The sequence below is a fragment of the Podarcis filfolensis genome (assembly GCF_964270895.1).
Source record: "Podarcis filfolensis genome assembly, chromosome: 7".
In the NCBI taxonomy this organism is placed as follows: Eukaryota; Metazoa; Chordata; class Lepidosauria; order Squamata; family Lacertidae; genus Podarcis; species Podarcis filfolensis.
The window spans coordinates 71,900,609-71,916,010 of NC_139603.1; the positions used below are offsets into that span (position 1 = coordinate 71,900,609).

A 15,402-nucleotide genomic window follows, 5' to 3' on the forward strand; every position below is an offset into this window, starting at 1 on the left:
GCAGTTGTTGTTTTTTCAGTGTCTTAGCACAGGTGTGTCACAAGATCCTATTTGCATCCTGGCAGTAAGGAGATCCAGAAGGCACAGTTAATTTATGGACTCAGTTGTGCTGACAACGTCCCTATGCACAGAGTGGAAACCAAGCAACAACACGCGCTGCCGCAGGCCTCGGAATGGAAATGCCAGCAGATGATACCATTGACAGTGTGCCAGTGGGCATCAACGTTAACATATAAATTGCTACTGTTTCTGAAAGCATTCATCAGCTGTCTGGCAGGGGACTTGATAAGAAGAGGGTCGATGACATGTGAGCCACAAAGAAAAAGAGGCACCCTCTTGTCACAATGATGTTAGAGAGTAACTCAGAGCTGGAAAACAGCCCTGTATCAATTATTAAGGGCATATAGAGTTCGACATCAGTGCAAGCCAGCACAGGAAATACATCTATAGTCATATGCAAAACAGAAGCTCAGATCTATTAAACCACAACGATCATTTCAGAGCCCTACCTGCTCTGAGGTCACATCTGTACCATACATTTAAAGCACATGACTCTCTCCCCGACACCCAAGAATCTTGGGTGCTGTAGTTTAAGGGTGCTGGGAATTACCCCTCAGAAAAGCACAAATTGCAGTCCTCAGGGGACTTGGGGTGGGGAGCCACATGCTTTAAATGTATGGTGTGGATGTCTCCTACATCCCAATCTCCTACACCCCATTTTGATTGTGTGGTACTGCTAATGCCAAGGTTTCAGGTTCATTCCCTGTATGGGACCACTGCATATTCCTCCATTGCAGGGAGTTGGGCTCAATGATCCTCAGGGTCTCTTCCAACTCTATGATTGTTTAAAGCTGCAATTCTATGCATACATCTTGTGAGTAAATGACAACATGGAACTTACTCCACAGTAGCTGTGCACAGGATTAGAATGTAAGTATTTGTGCGGGGTGTGTGTGGGGGGGAGCAGGGTTTGAGATATGCATTGTGAAAGTCACTATGGCAAATGTCAGAGCAAGAATGGGAGACCAGTAGTCCTCTGGATGTTGTTGGAATGTTTAACTTCCATCATCTCTGACTATTGGCCATGCTGGGAGGCACCAAAATTTAGAATTAGTTGGCTGTGCCTGTCGGAGAGATCCCTGCCTTTTGCCCACCAGTTCCCAGGCACTACTGGTTGGAGTTCAATAACATCTGGAGCATCTCAGATTCCTCACATCTGATTTATGCTATAAGTAGGACTTGCTGATCAGAAGGTTGGCGGTTCGAATCCCCGCGATGGGGTGAGCTCCCGTTGCTTGGTCCCTGCTCCTGCCAACCTAGCAGTTTGAAAGCACGTCAAAGTGCAAGTAGATAAATAGGTACCGCTCCGGTGGGAAGGTAAACGGTGTTTCCGTACGCTGCTCTGGTTCACCAGAAGCAGCTTAGTCATGCTGGTCACATGATCCGGAAAAACTGTCTGCGGACAAACACTGGCTCCCTTGGCCAGTAAAGCGAGATGAGCGCTGCAACCCCAGAGTTGGCCAAGACTGGACCTAATGGTCAGGGGTCCCTTTACCTTTACCTTATGACTTTCCTCAAAAGGGTAAATGAGATTGAGAGAAGCTGAGTCCCCCATCTCTGCGATGGAGTAAATCATGTCTCAGATTGGCTACTGTGGACACAACTGTAAAGGCTCCTCATCTCTTGCTTTTTTTAAAAAAAAAACTCTTTAAAATATAAAACAAAACAGTACAACAACTTTCATTTTGCTAACACTTTATTTTTTTTTAAAGCAAGCATAAGAACTATTACCAAATAACCGAAACATTGTTTTATGTAGATAAATCCGCCATTTTATTCTAATGAATGGTCTAAATGGTAAGAGTCAGTATAACCTGAGTGTTTTTGCTTTTAATAAGCCTTTGGGTTAGGGTAATTGTTGTCATATGCTCAGAAACCTGGAAAGGGAAATTTAATAGGGGAGAACATTAAACAATTGTTAGCCTCGTATTCAACACAGCATTTATTATCAAGGCTGACGAAACATTAGACACACTTTTTAAACAGTGTAGTGTTCTCTAGAAGTTGTTGGATTACAACTCCCATCAGTCCCAGCAAACATTGCCAATGGTAATAAAATGATGGGTGTTGTAGTCTAACAATATCTGGACAGTACGACATTGGCTACCCCTGCCTTATGCTGTTTTGTTTTTTTAAAGAAATCAAAACCAAAACTCATCACCACCACTGCTCCTAGTGCTTGTTCTGTCCCGGCCTTTTAGCCTCAGCACATCCATGACACTTCGAGCATACACGTCGCGCAAATTAACATTGGCGGTGCAATCGCTGGACATGTTCTTTGTGAGCTTCTTTAAGGCTTCACGCTGTCGAAGAGCAGCTTCCTTTATCTTCAGCGTGAAGTAACAGGCAGAAAAGCGGTCATTGATGATGGCTATCGGCAAAGCCAGAACGAGAATTCCCGACAATATACACACGAATGCCACTATCTTGCCGATGGTTGTGTCCGGCCTAATGTCTCCATAGCCAACTGTCGTCATGGATGTCGTAGCCCACCACCAAGCACAGGGCACACTTGTGAAGGTTGTGCCGTGGACACCTTGCTCGACAAAGAACTCCATGGTGGAGAAGATGGAGATGCCCACAGAGAGGAACAACAGGAGCATGCCAACCTCTTCGTAGCACTGGGCAATGGTCATGCCCAGGGACCGCAAACCTGCAACACAATAGAGGATTTCAGTTCAGGTCACAGCCTCCATCAGTGGTGGCTGGTGCCCCCTTCTCAGGGGCTGGACTGAGGAGGAATGGTGGAGACCACCCCCCGTTCTCCTGAACCTTCCCAAGAACAGGAGGACTGTACAGATTTAGAACAGTGGTTTGCAGAAGGGCATAGTTCAGAGACTGCAGAGGGGAGAAGCTGGGAAATATTGGGAGAGGAACAGCAGGAAGAAGCAGCACCAGGGGAGAGACCGCTGACAGACTCAGTGTCTTTGGAAAGCATTCCTGACCTTCCCTCTCCCAGGACCAGGCATGCACTGAAGGTAGTAGAACAGAAAGCTCAGAGGCAGAAAGCTCACATTAGGTGTGACATACAATAGAAGAGACGGAGGGGGTAGACTTTACTTGGAGCAATGGCATTATCCTAGTTAGAATGCATTCCTTCAGCTCTCTCTGTGCATAGTGAATAAATTACTTGGTAAGAAACATTTTTTGTTTATCTGGTTCTTGGCTGCCACCGTGGGAAGGATAGGATTCCCTGATGCCCCTGGGACTTGTAGGGTGGATGGCTGGGATGCCAACAGTAGGTGGGACTTGCATCAATGACAGCTGAGCCCCATAATTCTAGTTTTGTCCCCATCCTCCTCCCTGCTGAGCTCTGCAAGGGCAACAGTGGGACAAGCTAAACAGGACCAGTAGTGGAGTGGGATAGAGAGGCCTTGAGCAAAGCTGTGGTCATGTGAGTTCCTACCTTCTGAGCAGTAGAGGTTGAACTAAAGCCCACTTGGACAGGATGAACAAATGGTACAAATATTTCCCTAGGTTTGAGGAGGCTCAGAGGCCAAATGAAGCTCTCTAGGTTTTTCTATTGGGCCCTCAAAACTCTCCCTAGGGCCCAAGCCTCCTTTCCTGGCTATACCCTCAGTGTCCCTGCTTTGCATACCTTTTTCGTGGCTAGAATGTATCCTTGACTTCTGATCAAGCCACTTGCTTGCCTGGATGGAGGATAAAGAGGTGTGCATGCAGAAACTAGCCTACTGTACAAAGGTAACATCTGCATTTATTTATCCACCCACATTTGCCTCTGGTCCCACCCACCACTGGCATGTGGTCCTCAGCAGTGGATGTAGCCCTTGGGTTGAAAAAGTGCTCTCATCTCACCCATTATTTATTAGGGGAGGAGGCCCAATATCGCAAAAGAGGAAGGAAAATGCTTTTGGAGGGGTTGGACATGGGGTCTGAATGAATGGAACAATTCTTCCAACAAAGTCAGCCCTGCTATTCTCCTTTAATGGTTAAAACCAAAACAAAACATATTCAGTATTCTTATGTAGCTGGGAATCAACCAGCACTCAGTAGAGTAGAACAATTTCTTCCCATGCCTTGGATGCAGTACTTCTGTGTAACCCATATTAGCATTTGCCCTTTTAAAGCAGCATCACGCTGTTGGCTCATATTTAGTTTGTTGACTCAGGATCCATCTGAGTTCTGCTGAAGTCCTTAAGTAAGTGATACTGCTTACCCAGCCATCTCTCCAAATTTTGTACTTGAGAATCATTTCCTGCATGCAAGAGCTGACATTCATCTACTGTACCTCGATACTAAATGTATATGAAATAATGAATTTTAGAGGAGGATAACTGCCAACTGTATGAGCTCAGGACTATAGCTTTATTATCACCAGCCCTGGCCCCTCCTCCCCAAAAAACCCTTTCATATCAACTAGCCTCACATCAAAGCAAGATTCTGTTCGATTGAGGTACTCCACACAGCTGCAATTTATGTACATGCATGTGTAAAAACAGCCTCAACCCTCATATTTTTAGGCTGAAGTCCTATACAGACATCTGGGAGTTAGTCCCATTGAACTTGATGGGGTTCCTTCCAAGCACAAACAGGCTTGCAATGCATAGCACCTAATTTATGTCTCTTGTGAATGCCATTTTAATGGCACATCTCAGTTGTTTAAAATAAAAATTGACTGTTTTCCATCTCAAGCCTTCTCCAAGTTTCTTCAAAGATGGAACAATTAAAGAGCTGGTGATCCATCAGTCTATGTATGGGAGATATGACATAAAAACAATATGCTGTAGTGTCAAGATGTGTCAAGTTACCACTTTCTGTAACTTATGCTAGTCTGGTGGAGTAGCAAGTATAACCTGCCTGCAGGAGTGGTATCATGTTCTAACACAATACATGGAACTCTTTAACACCAGGATGCATTGTGGGTAGAAGTCCTCACCATAAGAGTTCATTGCCATTTTGCCCCGGCTTGGATACCAGCAAGTTTCTTCTGCCCTTACTCAATCTCATTATTCCTCATTGTCTCTCTAAATAAATTCTCACCTCACCTCCTATGATGAGTAAAAACTGATTCCAAGGGACCAGCAAGGAACGATGACTCTCTTATCTTTCATGGCACCCGTGACTAACATAGATCACATATGTTATATGGACATAAAAGTTTCTTTCCTCTCTCTTTCTTCCTGCAATATGTTACAAACTGGAATGATTCTGAAAATAAAAGAAATTACAGATGCTGGAAGGCCATTGCTTTGTTAAGAGTTCAATGATGCTCAGTTTATTTACAGCTCGTCAATGGGAACATATTGTTAGGAGGTTGTCTCCTGGAAGCTGGCATCTTTTCTGAATTAGATACCCAGAGGTTGGCTGCAATGCTGGAAATGTGTGAGAGAAATAAATATGTGATTGAGTGTTTCAGTATCTTTAACAGTTTTGCATTGTTTTCTGAGACTCCTGGAACTTATGAAGCAGCTATATACATTCAGCAAATAAAACAGGTAAAGTAAGTGAAAGGTTTTTTTGGAAGCCCAAATCAGATGAAAATGGGGGCACAGTTTGGGGGGGGGGTTGCCCTATCTTCTGCCATGTATATATTACAAAATGAAGCCTTCAGTGCTCTGCCAACTAAAGGAAACCGATCTGGGATTTCTCTCCATTTGAGGAAGTGGGGAACATGTTGCAACAACAGATTCACCTGAGGCAACATTTGAGCCCATCAGCTGCAAACACAGCCTTGCTGCTATGACTTTCCAATCTGATCTGTTCAAGAATAAAAGAAGTGAGTAGAGTATTATAAATTCAGAATAGCTGTGTTCATATAGGCAACACCTTCTAGGCAAATGTTTGCAGATATGAATCCAGTTTTATTTTGAATAGTAATGCAATGCTGCTAGCAGGGCATCTCTGACCCTTGCCAGTTTACTCACGGTTGACAATGAAACGGGCAGGCAACCAAATTAGCTTATATAGCACTAATAGGGGAGTGATGAAAAGGTTAGGAGAAGTGATTAGAGGGAGTTTCTAGCATGACGGTCCAATTAACCTGTGTTGGGGTAATAACGTTATTTCTGGACTGTACCACTTCAGGATGCTAACATGATTGGATACTCTTCCACCCCACCGCCCAAACAAGTCAAATTCCCTGAACAGAGAAAACTAGATGCAGTGAAAGTTTTAGGCCAGTCTTCTTCCTAACATGTTAGTTTTCCTGCATGTAGGGATTTTTCTTCTGTTGTTGTTGTACGAAGGAGAATTCAGTCATGTAATTCCTGCCGCCCCCTACAACTATTGGCACAGTTCAGAAACAGGTTTGTTCCTTGTAAGAACTAGGCCTCAGACCAGGGGTGAGGAACCAGTTGCGCTTCAAATGTTGCTGGGTTACAACTCCCATCATCCCTGGCAGAGGCTGATGGGAGTCCATCGACAGCTAGAAGGGTCACAGACTTCCCACCCTGGTAACCTAAAAATCATTTGCCTATTCAGCTTCTCAGAACTGTAGGACCTCAGGGCAGATAGTTTTCTAGAGGGAGATGTCATCCTGAGGTGAACTGGTCCCCTCGGCTTAATCCTCCCACAATTGTGGGATACAGAAAAGATTCGGTTTCCTGTGGAAAGTGTGGCTTGCTAAGAAGGCACTAGAGCAGGAGGCTCTTAATCTGAGAGCTATGGGTCAAGCCCCATGTTGGGTCAAAAATTCCAGCATTGCAGCGGGTTGGACTAGATGGTCATCATGGTCTCTTCCAACTCTTATGATGGACGGTCCTAGGAAGGGTACCACAGCTCCGAGGTAGAGCTTCTGTTTTGCATGCAAAAGATCCTTGGTTCAATGTCCAGCATCTCTTGTTAGAAGGATCAAATGGCAGGAAAGACCTCTGCTTTTGATCCTGGAGAGGCACTGCTGGGCAAAGTAGACTATACTGAGGGAGATCAGGAGATAGCATCACTTGGTTTAAGGCAGCTTTCAGACAAGGGACTGTGTCCATCAGATGACAGAGGAAGCACTGTTGAAATTAGGCATTGCGGTGACAGAGTGAGTCGATAAACTGAAAGGAATGGAATTATACCCTTTCTCTGGCCACATTCACACCATATATTTAAAGCACTATGATACTACCAGTGCTTTTCTCTCTAACTGGGAGGTACTCAAGGGTACGCAGTACCGGCACATTTCCCTCCCCCAAATGTTAAAAGTGTGGCACTTATTGCAACAACTTCATGGTGAATACCAACACACACACACCCTACACACACACAAAAGCACTGGATACCACTTTTAAACAGTTATGGCTTCCCCAAAGACTTCTGGGAGCTGTAGTTTGTCAAGGGTGCTGAGAGTTGTTAGGAAACCCCTGTTCCCCCTTCCAGAGCTCCAAATTCCCAGAGTTCCCCATGAAGAGTGATGGACTGTTAAACCTATCTGGGATATGCACAGTCACCTGCTTGCCTTGGAAATGATTCTGGGGAAGGGTCTGTCTGGAGTTTGGTGGCTACAAAGTTTAGCTTGCAACATGGGACCAGTCTCCTGTTGTGCGCCTCTGCTCATATGGAAGTCAGCTTCTTATCCGAGTTTCTTAAAGTCCCCCCCCCCTTAGGCAGAACCACAAAAGAATCAATTTCCCCAAGAGTATCCTACACCATGTAGATTTACCTGTTGAATGCCGGCCCAACTTCAGCATGCGCAGACCCCTCAGCAGCCTTAACACCTGAACAATACGTCCCATGTTTTCCAGCTCCTGGGAGCTGTGTCTGCCACGCAAGCTCTCCACTACCAGAGTGATGTAGAAGGGCAAAATGGCCAGCAGGTCTATGATGTTTGCTACATTCCGTATGAAGTAGAATTTCTTCTGTGCGCACAGGAAACGCAGGGCAAACTCTCCTGTGAACCAGGCGATACACACATACTCCAGGATGTCAAGGAGGTGTGGTGGCAGCCAGCTCAGTTCTACAGAGATGAGGGCCATGTTGGCAATAGAGATGATGACAAAGGCCATAGAGATGGTGCCAAAAGTCCTGGCAGCGACAGAAGACCCAGGTTTTTCCAATACCTCCCAAAGCTTCTGCCTGAATCTGGGGCAGAGGCTCCCGGAAAAGTCCTCTTCCTCTTCCTGGGCATCGAGTGCTTCAGCTTCTTTCTTGATATCCAAGGCTTCGCTCAGTTCCTTCCTCCTGAAGTACCTGTGCAAGGCAGCGAAGCACAAAATGTGACACTATACCTCATCTGAAATGAATGCAAACACTTGTGGCAGCATGTGCACCACCACAACCAACTTCAATTACAAATGCAAAAAGACAGCGGCCACTGACTTCAAAGTGTGCTCTTGTGAACATCAGAGCTGTAAAGCCGGATGATCAGCAAAAGGGACAAACCTAAAATCATCCTCAACTCCTCCGTGCTACACATCAAGTCTGCCTTAAAAACAGGGGTGGCTAACCAGTGGCCCTCCAGGTGTCTTGGACTACAACTCCCATCAGCTCCAACCAGTATGGCTAATTGGCAGGGCTGATGGGAGTTGTAGCTCATCAACATCCAGATTGCCACAAGCTAGCTGTCCTTGCTTTAGATCACACATTAATTTAATCCCAGGAGGAACCTGTTTCAAGGTTACATTAGCTAGCCTCAGCCCAGTATACCTGAATGAGTGTCTCCACTCCCATTGTTCAGCTCCGAGGGCCTTCTGATGGTTCCCTCACTGCAAGAAGTGAGGTTACAGGGAACCAGGCAGAGGGCCTTCTCAGTAGTGATGCCTGCCCTGTGGAAGGCCCTCCCACCAGATGTCAAGGAAATAAACAACTATCTGACTTTTAGAAGACATCTGAAGGCAGCCCTGGTCAGGGAAGATTTTAATGTTTGAAGTTTTATTCTGTTTAATATTCCATTGGGAGCACCCAGAGTGGCTGGGGTATAAATGATAAGGTATTATTATTATTATTATTATTATTATTAGTGGTAGTAGTACTGTATACCCAGTGATTTTTCTAGAAAAAACTGTTGGAGTTGCTCCCCACAACCCCAACTTCCACCCCCTTTCCAAGTACACAAGCAACTGGGTTACTTCAATACCAAACTCAACCACTGCCATAATTTTCTCTCCAGCTGCTGCCTTGCCTAGGTGGCAGGAACCCACATCAGTGGCACCCAGGCCACCACCTCATCTTAATTCCCTTCATTTGTGCTTACCTCACCTCTCCCCAACTGCATAATTAATCTACAACGCCCTACTGAAGCCTTCCCCAGCCCTACTGGATTTGGGCCCATGGCCCCATCAATTACTCACCTGTCCCTGCAGCAAGAGTCAATGCTGAGCTCATCCAGCCCCCAATACTGGATCTCCTGCAGGAAGGAAAGTGCACAGAGCTGATCCATCACGTGCAGCCGGCCCGTCTGGTAATAATTATGGATGTAACTAAATGCCTGAGAGCTCCGATCAAAGAAATATTCATTCTCCACCAAATTGGCATCATCGCAGAGATCCAGGAGGCTGGAGGCAACGTCCCGGGCAGCTGACACCACTACAGCCAGCTTGCCCAGGCGGGTGTCCGGGTAGCAGCACAGCTTTTTCTGGGACAGCACAAAGCGGGCCCCTCCCACATTGACTGTGATGCAGTCCAAGGATGGGGCCACCGGTCGCAGCAAGGTTCCTGGCTCCTCCTCGCTGCAGAAGACACTGGACTCCACAGATCCAAAGGACGTGCTCTCACCCAGCTCCTCTCCAGATGCTCCTGAAGAAAGGGACAGGCAGCAAGGAGGGGACTTCATTCTTCAGCTGCCAGAGGCAGCCTTCTCTCTCCTAGAGGAAATGACACATGCAAGTCAAAGAGCCCATGCTGGGGCAAAGCAACAGAATGAACAATTATGCATTGTTGTTTGCAGTTTCCTCATGTAGCACTTTGTCTGCAAGATCTGCAGTGGCTGCCAATCTGCTACTGGGTCAAGATTTTGGTGCTAACATACAAGGCCCTATGCAGCTCAGATGCAGCCTGCCTGAGAGATCACCTTACCCCCTCACATACCCACCAGATCACTGTGTTCTACAAAAGAGTACCTAATTCCCCAGTAACTCAGATCAGGGCCTTCTCTGTGTCTGCCCCTGTTTTGTGGAACTGCATCCTTGTTGAGATACAACAAACACACACTATTTGTAGTTTCTGGAAACAATGGAAAACATATTTGTTTCAACAAATCTTTGCAGCTGGATGTTGTGCTTTTTAAATTTCTCTCACCCTTTGATGCTTTTTTTAATTGGGTTGCATCCAATGCTACAACAGAAGAACCCATTCCTCACTGCACAGTACAGATTTCAGGATCAGAAGAAGCTTTTTTTTTAAGGTGATGGTGTGTGTGTTAGTGCTAGCCACTACGGTTGCAGAAATAAGTAAACAAAGTCTAGTAGGATATCAAGTTGCTCAGGTTTGTATCTTCTATGTCCTTTCCTGTAGTAAATGGAACCAACTGACCACTAACCATAAGGTTTGAGATCCAAATATTTGAAATATATAAATATTGTTCCATCCTCATAATATAATCCCTCTGGGTATAGAATGTGGAGGGGTTTGTTTTTTTTTTTTTTGCACCAGTTACAGGTTACTCAAAGTTGGTATGGAACCATATGAAAGTAACTTTTTAATGACTAAATGTCCAACACAGCAGGGCAGGTTAAGCAGAGATGCAGTGACTGGCACAAAACCAGTTTCATGGGAGCTAAGTCCAGCACTCTTCCCACTACTAATAGCAGTGGCTCCCTATGAGTAACCAAGCCAGTTTTAAGGTTCTGCTACTTACATACAAAGTCCTAAATAAATCTGGACTAGGTTACCTGAAAAACCATCTTTCTCCCCACTGTAAGGGCACTACAATCAGTGAATGGAACCTGGTTAGATTGCCTGATGATTATTGGGCTTTTTCACTGGCAGCACCAGTGTTGGGGAATGCCCTCACCGCTGAAATACGAGAGGCTCCATCAATATTGGCATTCTGCCGGCTCCTGAAGACACACCTGATTATGTATGCAATCCCCTAAACTGAACTTCTGATTTTATTGTTTTAACTGTTTTACCAGTTGTGCTAGCTCTTATATTGTACACCCTAATTAAGGATGTTCTAAAGTCCCAATGGAATTGTTACTGTGTATTTTAATTATGTAATGCTTTTATACTTGATTTTATAGTTATAAACTGTTTGGAAGCCTTTTGGGTGGATAAGCAGTATATAAACAAATAAAGATCAGCGACTCCCATTGCCCATTCATCATATTAACTGGGGCTGATGGAAGCTGGAGTTCTGCAACATTTGGAGGACCAGAGATTTCCCATTCTGGTCCTTCCACACTACCTGGTTCTCAGCTTGTACAGCATGCTAGAGCCTAGGAGAACAAGGTACCTTACCAGGTGGCTGCTTGCATAACAAAAAATGATGACTGTCCTTCCCGTTATTATTCTGAACCCAAAGCAACTTCTGGGAAATGCTTCACTAAAAGCACAAGTGCAGAGAAGTTGCATGCCATGACATTTAGGGATGACCACTCACGAGATCTCTTGAAACTGCTTAGCAATCCCTTGCAGTTAAAAAAAAAAAGACAGCTCATTATCATTGGTTCTACTGGCCGGCAATCAAAACAATGGCTAATGTACACATTAGGTTTCCTCACTGGAATTTTGTTTAATATGAGGCAGTTTCCTTTTCAACATCTAGGCTGCAATCCTCTGCACACTTATCTAGGAATAAGCCCTATTAAACAACGGGACTTGCTTCTTCCATGGATTTTTCAATTAACCTTGGCAAGGAACAGGAGCTGCAATTTACATCCGTGGCACTTTAAAAATTAAAACAAATGCGCCAATTAGTCCTTCACATTCTTTACCCATTCTGTAGATTACACACTGTTCTCTCTTTTTTGAGTGTGTGTGTGTGGGGGGGGGTGTTGGTCGGTATGTCCATCGCTTAGTGCAACTTTAGATAGGTAAAGGTAAAGGTACCCCTGACCATTAGGTCCAGTCGCAGACGACTCTGGGGTTGCGGTGCTCATCTTGCTCTATAGGCTGAGGAAGACAGCGTTTGTCCGCAGACAGCTTCCAGGTCATGTGGCCAGCATGACTAAGCCGCTTCTGGCAAACCAGAGCAGCACACGGAAACACCGTTTACCTTCCCGCTGGAGCAGTACCTATTTATCTACTTGCACTTGACGTGCTTTCGAACTGCTAGGTGGGCAGGAGCTGGGACCGAACAACGGGAGCTCACCCCGTCGTGGGGATTCAAACCGCCGACCTCCTGATCGGCAAGCCCAAAAGGCTCAGTGGTTTAGACCACAGCACCACCCGCATCCCGTGCAACTTTAGATACTTCATGATTATTAGTGCAACAATTAAAAACTACTTAATAATAAACTGCAACATCAAATACTATGCAGCAGCAATAATAATAATAATAATAGTGCAGCATTAAATAAATGTGCATTTATATGCTAATAAAATGTGCATTTTAATCAGCATATCCCTTCATCAGTTTATATCACCAGCCTACCAATTGTGTTTTGTTTCTCCAAGAATCTTAAAAATAAGCAACTGGCGAGAACACAGGAAGCTGTCTTACACTGAGTCCGACCTTTCGTCCATCTAGCCTAGCATTATCTATGCCAAGTAGCAGCAGCTCTCCAGGGTTTCAGGCAAGGGACACTTCGAACCCTATCTTGAGATGCCAGGGGTTGAATCTCGGAACTTTTGCATGCAAGGCAGATGCTTCACCAGTGAGCTAGAGCCCTTCCCCTGCCTGTGCACAGAATACTAGAGTTTTAATCATAATTACTATTATTATATAATGCTGTAAAGCAATTCACAATATCTTAATTTAATTATCATTACATGCATTTATACCCCACCTTTCCTCCAAGGAGTTCAAGGTGCTATACACAGATCACACTGCTTTCCCCATTTTATCCTTACAACAACAACCCTGTAAGGTAGGTTTAGCCTGAGAGTGTGGGGCTGGCACAAGGTCAGAGCATGGATCTCCTTAGTCCAAGTCCAGCACTCTACCCAAACACCAGGTCAATCCACCAACACCCCTGTGATAGTTCAGTCAGTAGAGCATGCGACTCTTAATCTCAGGGTTGCGGGTTTGAGCCCCACATTGGGCAAAAGATTCCTGCACTAGTCGGCTTTGTGGTCCCTTCCAACTCTACAGTTCTATGATTCAGCCCCACACTCCTCTGCACGTTTACTTGGAAGCAAGTTCCACTGATTTTAATAAGACTTTGTCTTTGCAAGAACACAAAAGATGTGAACACCAAATGGCATTTGATCCATCATCTCGAAACCAAGTGTTAACGCTGAAAACAAGCACATATACATATACATATACATATACATATACATATACATATACATATACATATACATATACATATACATATACATATACATACAAAAACCCAGAGTATGTAGGACGGTAAAGCTAGATGTGCCTTTAATCCCATGCACACTAACCTGCAGGTAAGCCTCATTCAACACAACGACGCTTACTTCCGAGTAAGCATGCATAAGATTGCGCCCTCGAAGACCCCGCCGAATCCCCGCGAAATAAACCCAACAAGCGCGACACACAGAAGCAACTCTGATGGAGCTCACCTATTCCAGCCAGGCATCGCCTTCAAAGGTTCAAGAGCCACGCCCCCTTACCTGCCTCCACTCGTGCTGCTCCGGGCACATCGCAGGGCTACAGCTCTCCGCGCCTTCCCCGGCTGGCGCTCGCCTTTAAGGGCGGAAGGCTCGCCAGCTCCGCACTTCTCTGCGCACAAGCGCGCTCTGCCGCCGGCGCCTGCAGCTCGCCAACTTCTGGGCAGCGCTTCTTGGTTAGGCGCGTGAGCAGGCGCACGAGCAAATCAGAGCGCAGCTCCGAGGCGACAGCAATAGAAGGGTGGGGTTCACCACCCGGGACATCTTTTAAAGACCCTGGAGCGGGAGCCACGTGCTTAGGAAGGGAAAGGGTCTCGCCAGAGCTGAAGAACCCGCAGCCGGCTGCGCGCCCTGCAGAAAAGTTTGTTCCCTGAGTACTCGGTAGTTTGGCAGCTCCTTCGCTTGCGTGCTGACTTGGATCCAGACTTGGTCATGCACGGAGCAGAGACTATTGCGTTTGGATTCCACATCTCTTCCAAGGAGGTGTACATGGTTCATTTCCTCCCCATTTTGTCCTCACAAAAACCTTGTGCGCTGGGTTATGGTGAGAGACTGTGAACAGCCCAAGGTCACCCAGTGAGCTTGAAACCAATGGGAGCCGGGCTTCCTCGTGCACAGAGCTGGCACCAATGAAATCAAAGGGATCCAGACTTGGGCTGCTTTCAGATAACATTTATTAGGTATTCATCCTGATTTGTTTGCACAAGGTTTGCTGGGAACTTGACTGTTTATTGAGCTTTTATTCTGATTGGGTTGGGAGATTATAGGATCTCACAGTTGCTGCCCTACACACTGCTTTCATCACTTTCTCTATCACAAAAGTTTGTGTGTGTTTTGGGGGGGGGGCAGGGGAGGGAGAGTGGGTTTGCAGTAAAATAGCACCAAATCCCACTTTAATTGTGCAGCCTCAAATTGCTGATGGACAGTTGAAGCCCACCTTCAAAGTAGTGGCAGTCTGAAAGTGTCCTTAGTCAAGCTTGGTGCTGGCACATTGAAATGACATTCTTACATCTCCAAATCCAACCCGAGGAGTCCAGTGGAACTTATCTTCTCAAGGAAGAATGCCCAGGATGGCAGCCTTGGAGCTTATGAATGATGAGTGTTTTCATGGAAGTGAATCTCGCCAAGTTCATTATGAACTTTATGATTGCGATCTGGCAGCAGTTAAAGCTTCCTGCTGTGCTAGTCTAATACCCAAGGATGACAGTCTATGAGAAAGCAACCCTCTGCACAAAAGACTGGTGTAAAGCAAACTGGTGTAAGTTAATCTGGTGTAAAGTTACATCAGATCGAAATTCCATTCAGCAGTGGGGCTGCTGCTCTGCCTAAGACTGGAAGGTAAGCAGTGGGTTGCCCAGTGGGTTGCCAGGTCACCTGTCTGTGCTGGAAGGGCATTGGATCCTGTACCTGCTTTGCCTCTTTTTGGATTGGGCAGAGCCAGGGCTGGAGACTTAATTCCAGGGGAATCAGCTGACTGATCTAGAGCTCTGCTGCATCCTAAACTGCTCATCCTGGCAGATCTGCCATAGGATTGGCCCCTCAATTATTATAGCACAGAGAGAAAGTTCAGCCCTACTTTATTAGACCTTTAATGTTCCTTTCCTCCTCTTGTTTCTTGCCCCTTTTTCTTGCCACTAGCACCCTAAAATACAAAACACAAGAGAAATAGTATCTTGATTGCTTGTCAATGATTGCTTCTCATCTAAGACCAATGAA

The 15,402-nt window shown here is 45.6% G+C and overlaps 1 protein-coding gene across 3 annotated transcripts; it reads right to left on the reverse strand.

The window, feature by feature from the left end:
* Window positions 1-1,772: 1,772 nt before the first annotated feature.
* Window positions 1,773-13,847, reverse strand: KCNV1 (potassium voltage-gated channel modifier subfamily V member 1). Of its 3 annotated transcripts, none has more exons than XM_083622132.1 (4): window positions 13,694-13,847; window positions 9,294-9,806; window positions 7,667-8,193; window positions 1,773-2,713 (listed from the first exon to the last, which is right to left on the reverse strand). In XM_083622132.1, the coding sequence occupies exons 2-4, from the start codon at window positions 9,773-9,775 to the stop codon at window positions 2,202-2,204; spliced, it is 1,521 nt and encodes a 506-aa protein (XP_083478258.1). In that variant the 5' UTR covers window positions 9,776-9,806; window positions 13,694-13,847; the 3' UTR covers window positions 1,773-2,201. The 3 variants fall into 3 exon arrangements, with proteins under 3 accessions (XP_083478258.1, XP_083478256.1, XP_083478257.1); XM_083622130.1 differs by having other exon boundaries at window positions 13,690-13,847; XM_083622131.1 differs by having other exon boundaries at window positions 13,639-13,847.
* Window positions 13,848-15,402: the final 1,555 nt, after the last annotated feature.

Excerpts from the sequence above, each read along its gene's own strand:
- KCNV1 (XM_083622132.1), bottom strand. The coding sequence starts at position 9,775 with ATGAAGTCCCCTCCTTGCTGCCTGTCCCTTTCTTCAGGAGCATCTGGA. Across the intron at positions 8,194-9,293 it reads GACTCTTGCTGCAGGGACAG|GTACTTCAGGAGGAAGGAAC; the intron begins GTGAGTAATTGA and ends TGCCTTGCACAG. Across the intron at positions 2,714-7,666 it reads GTTGGGCCGGCATTCAACAG|GTTTGCGGTCCCTGGGCATG; the intron begins GTAAATCTACAT and ends ATTGTGTTGCAG.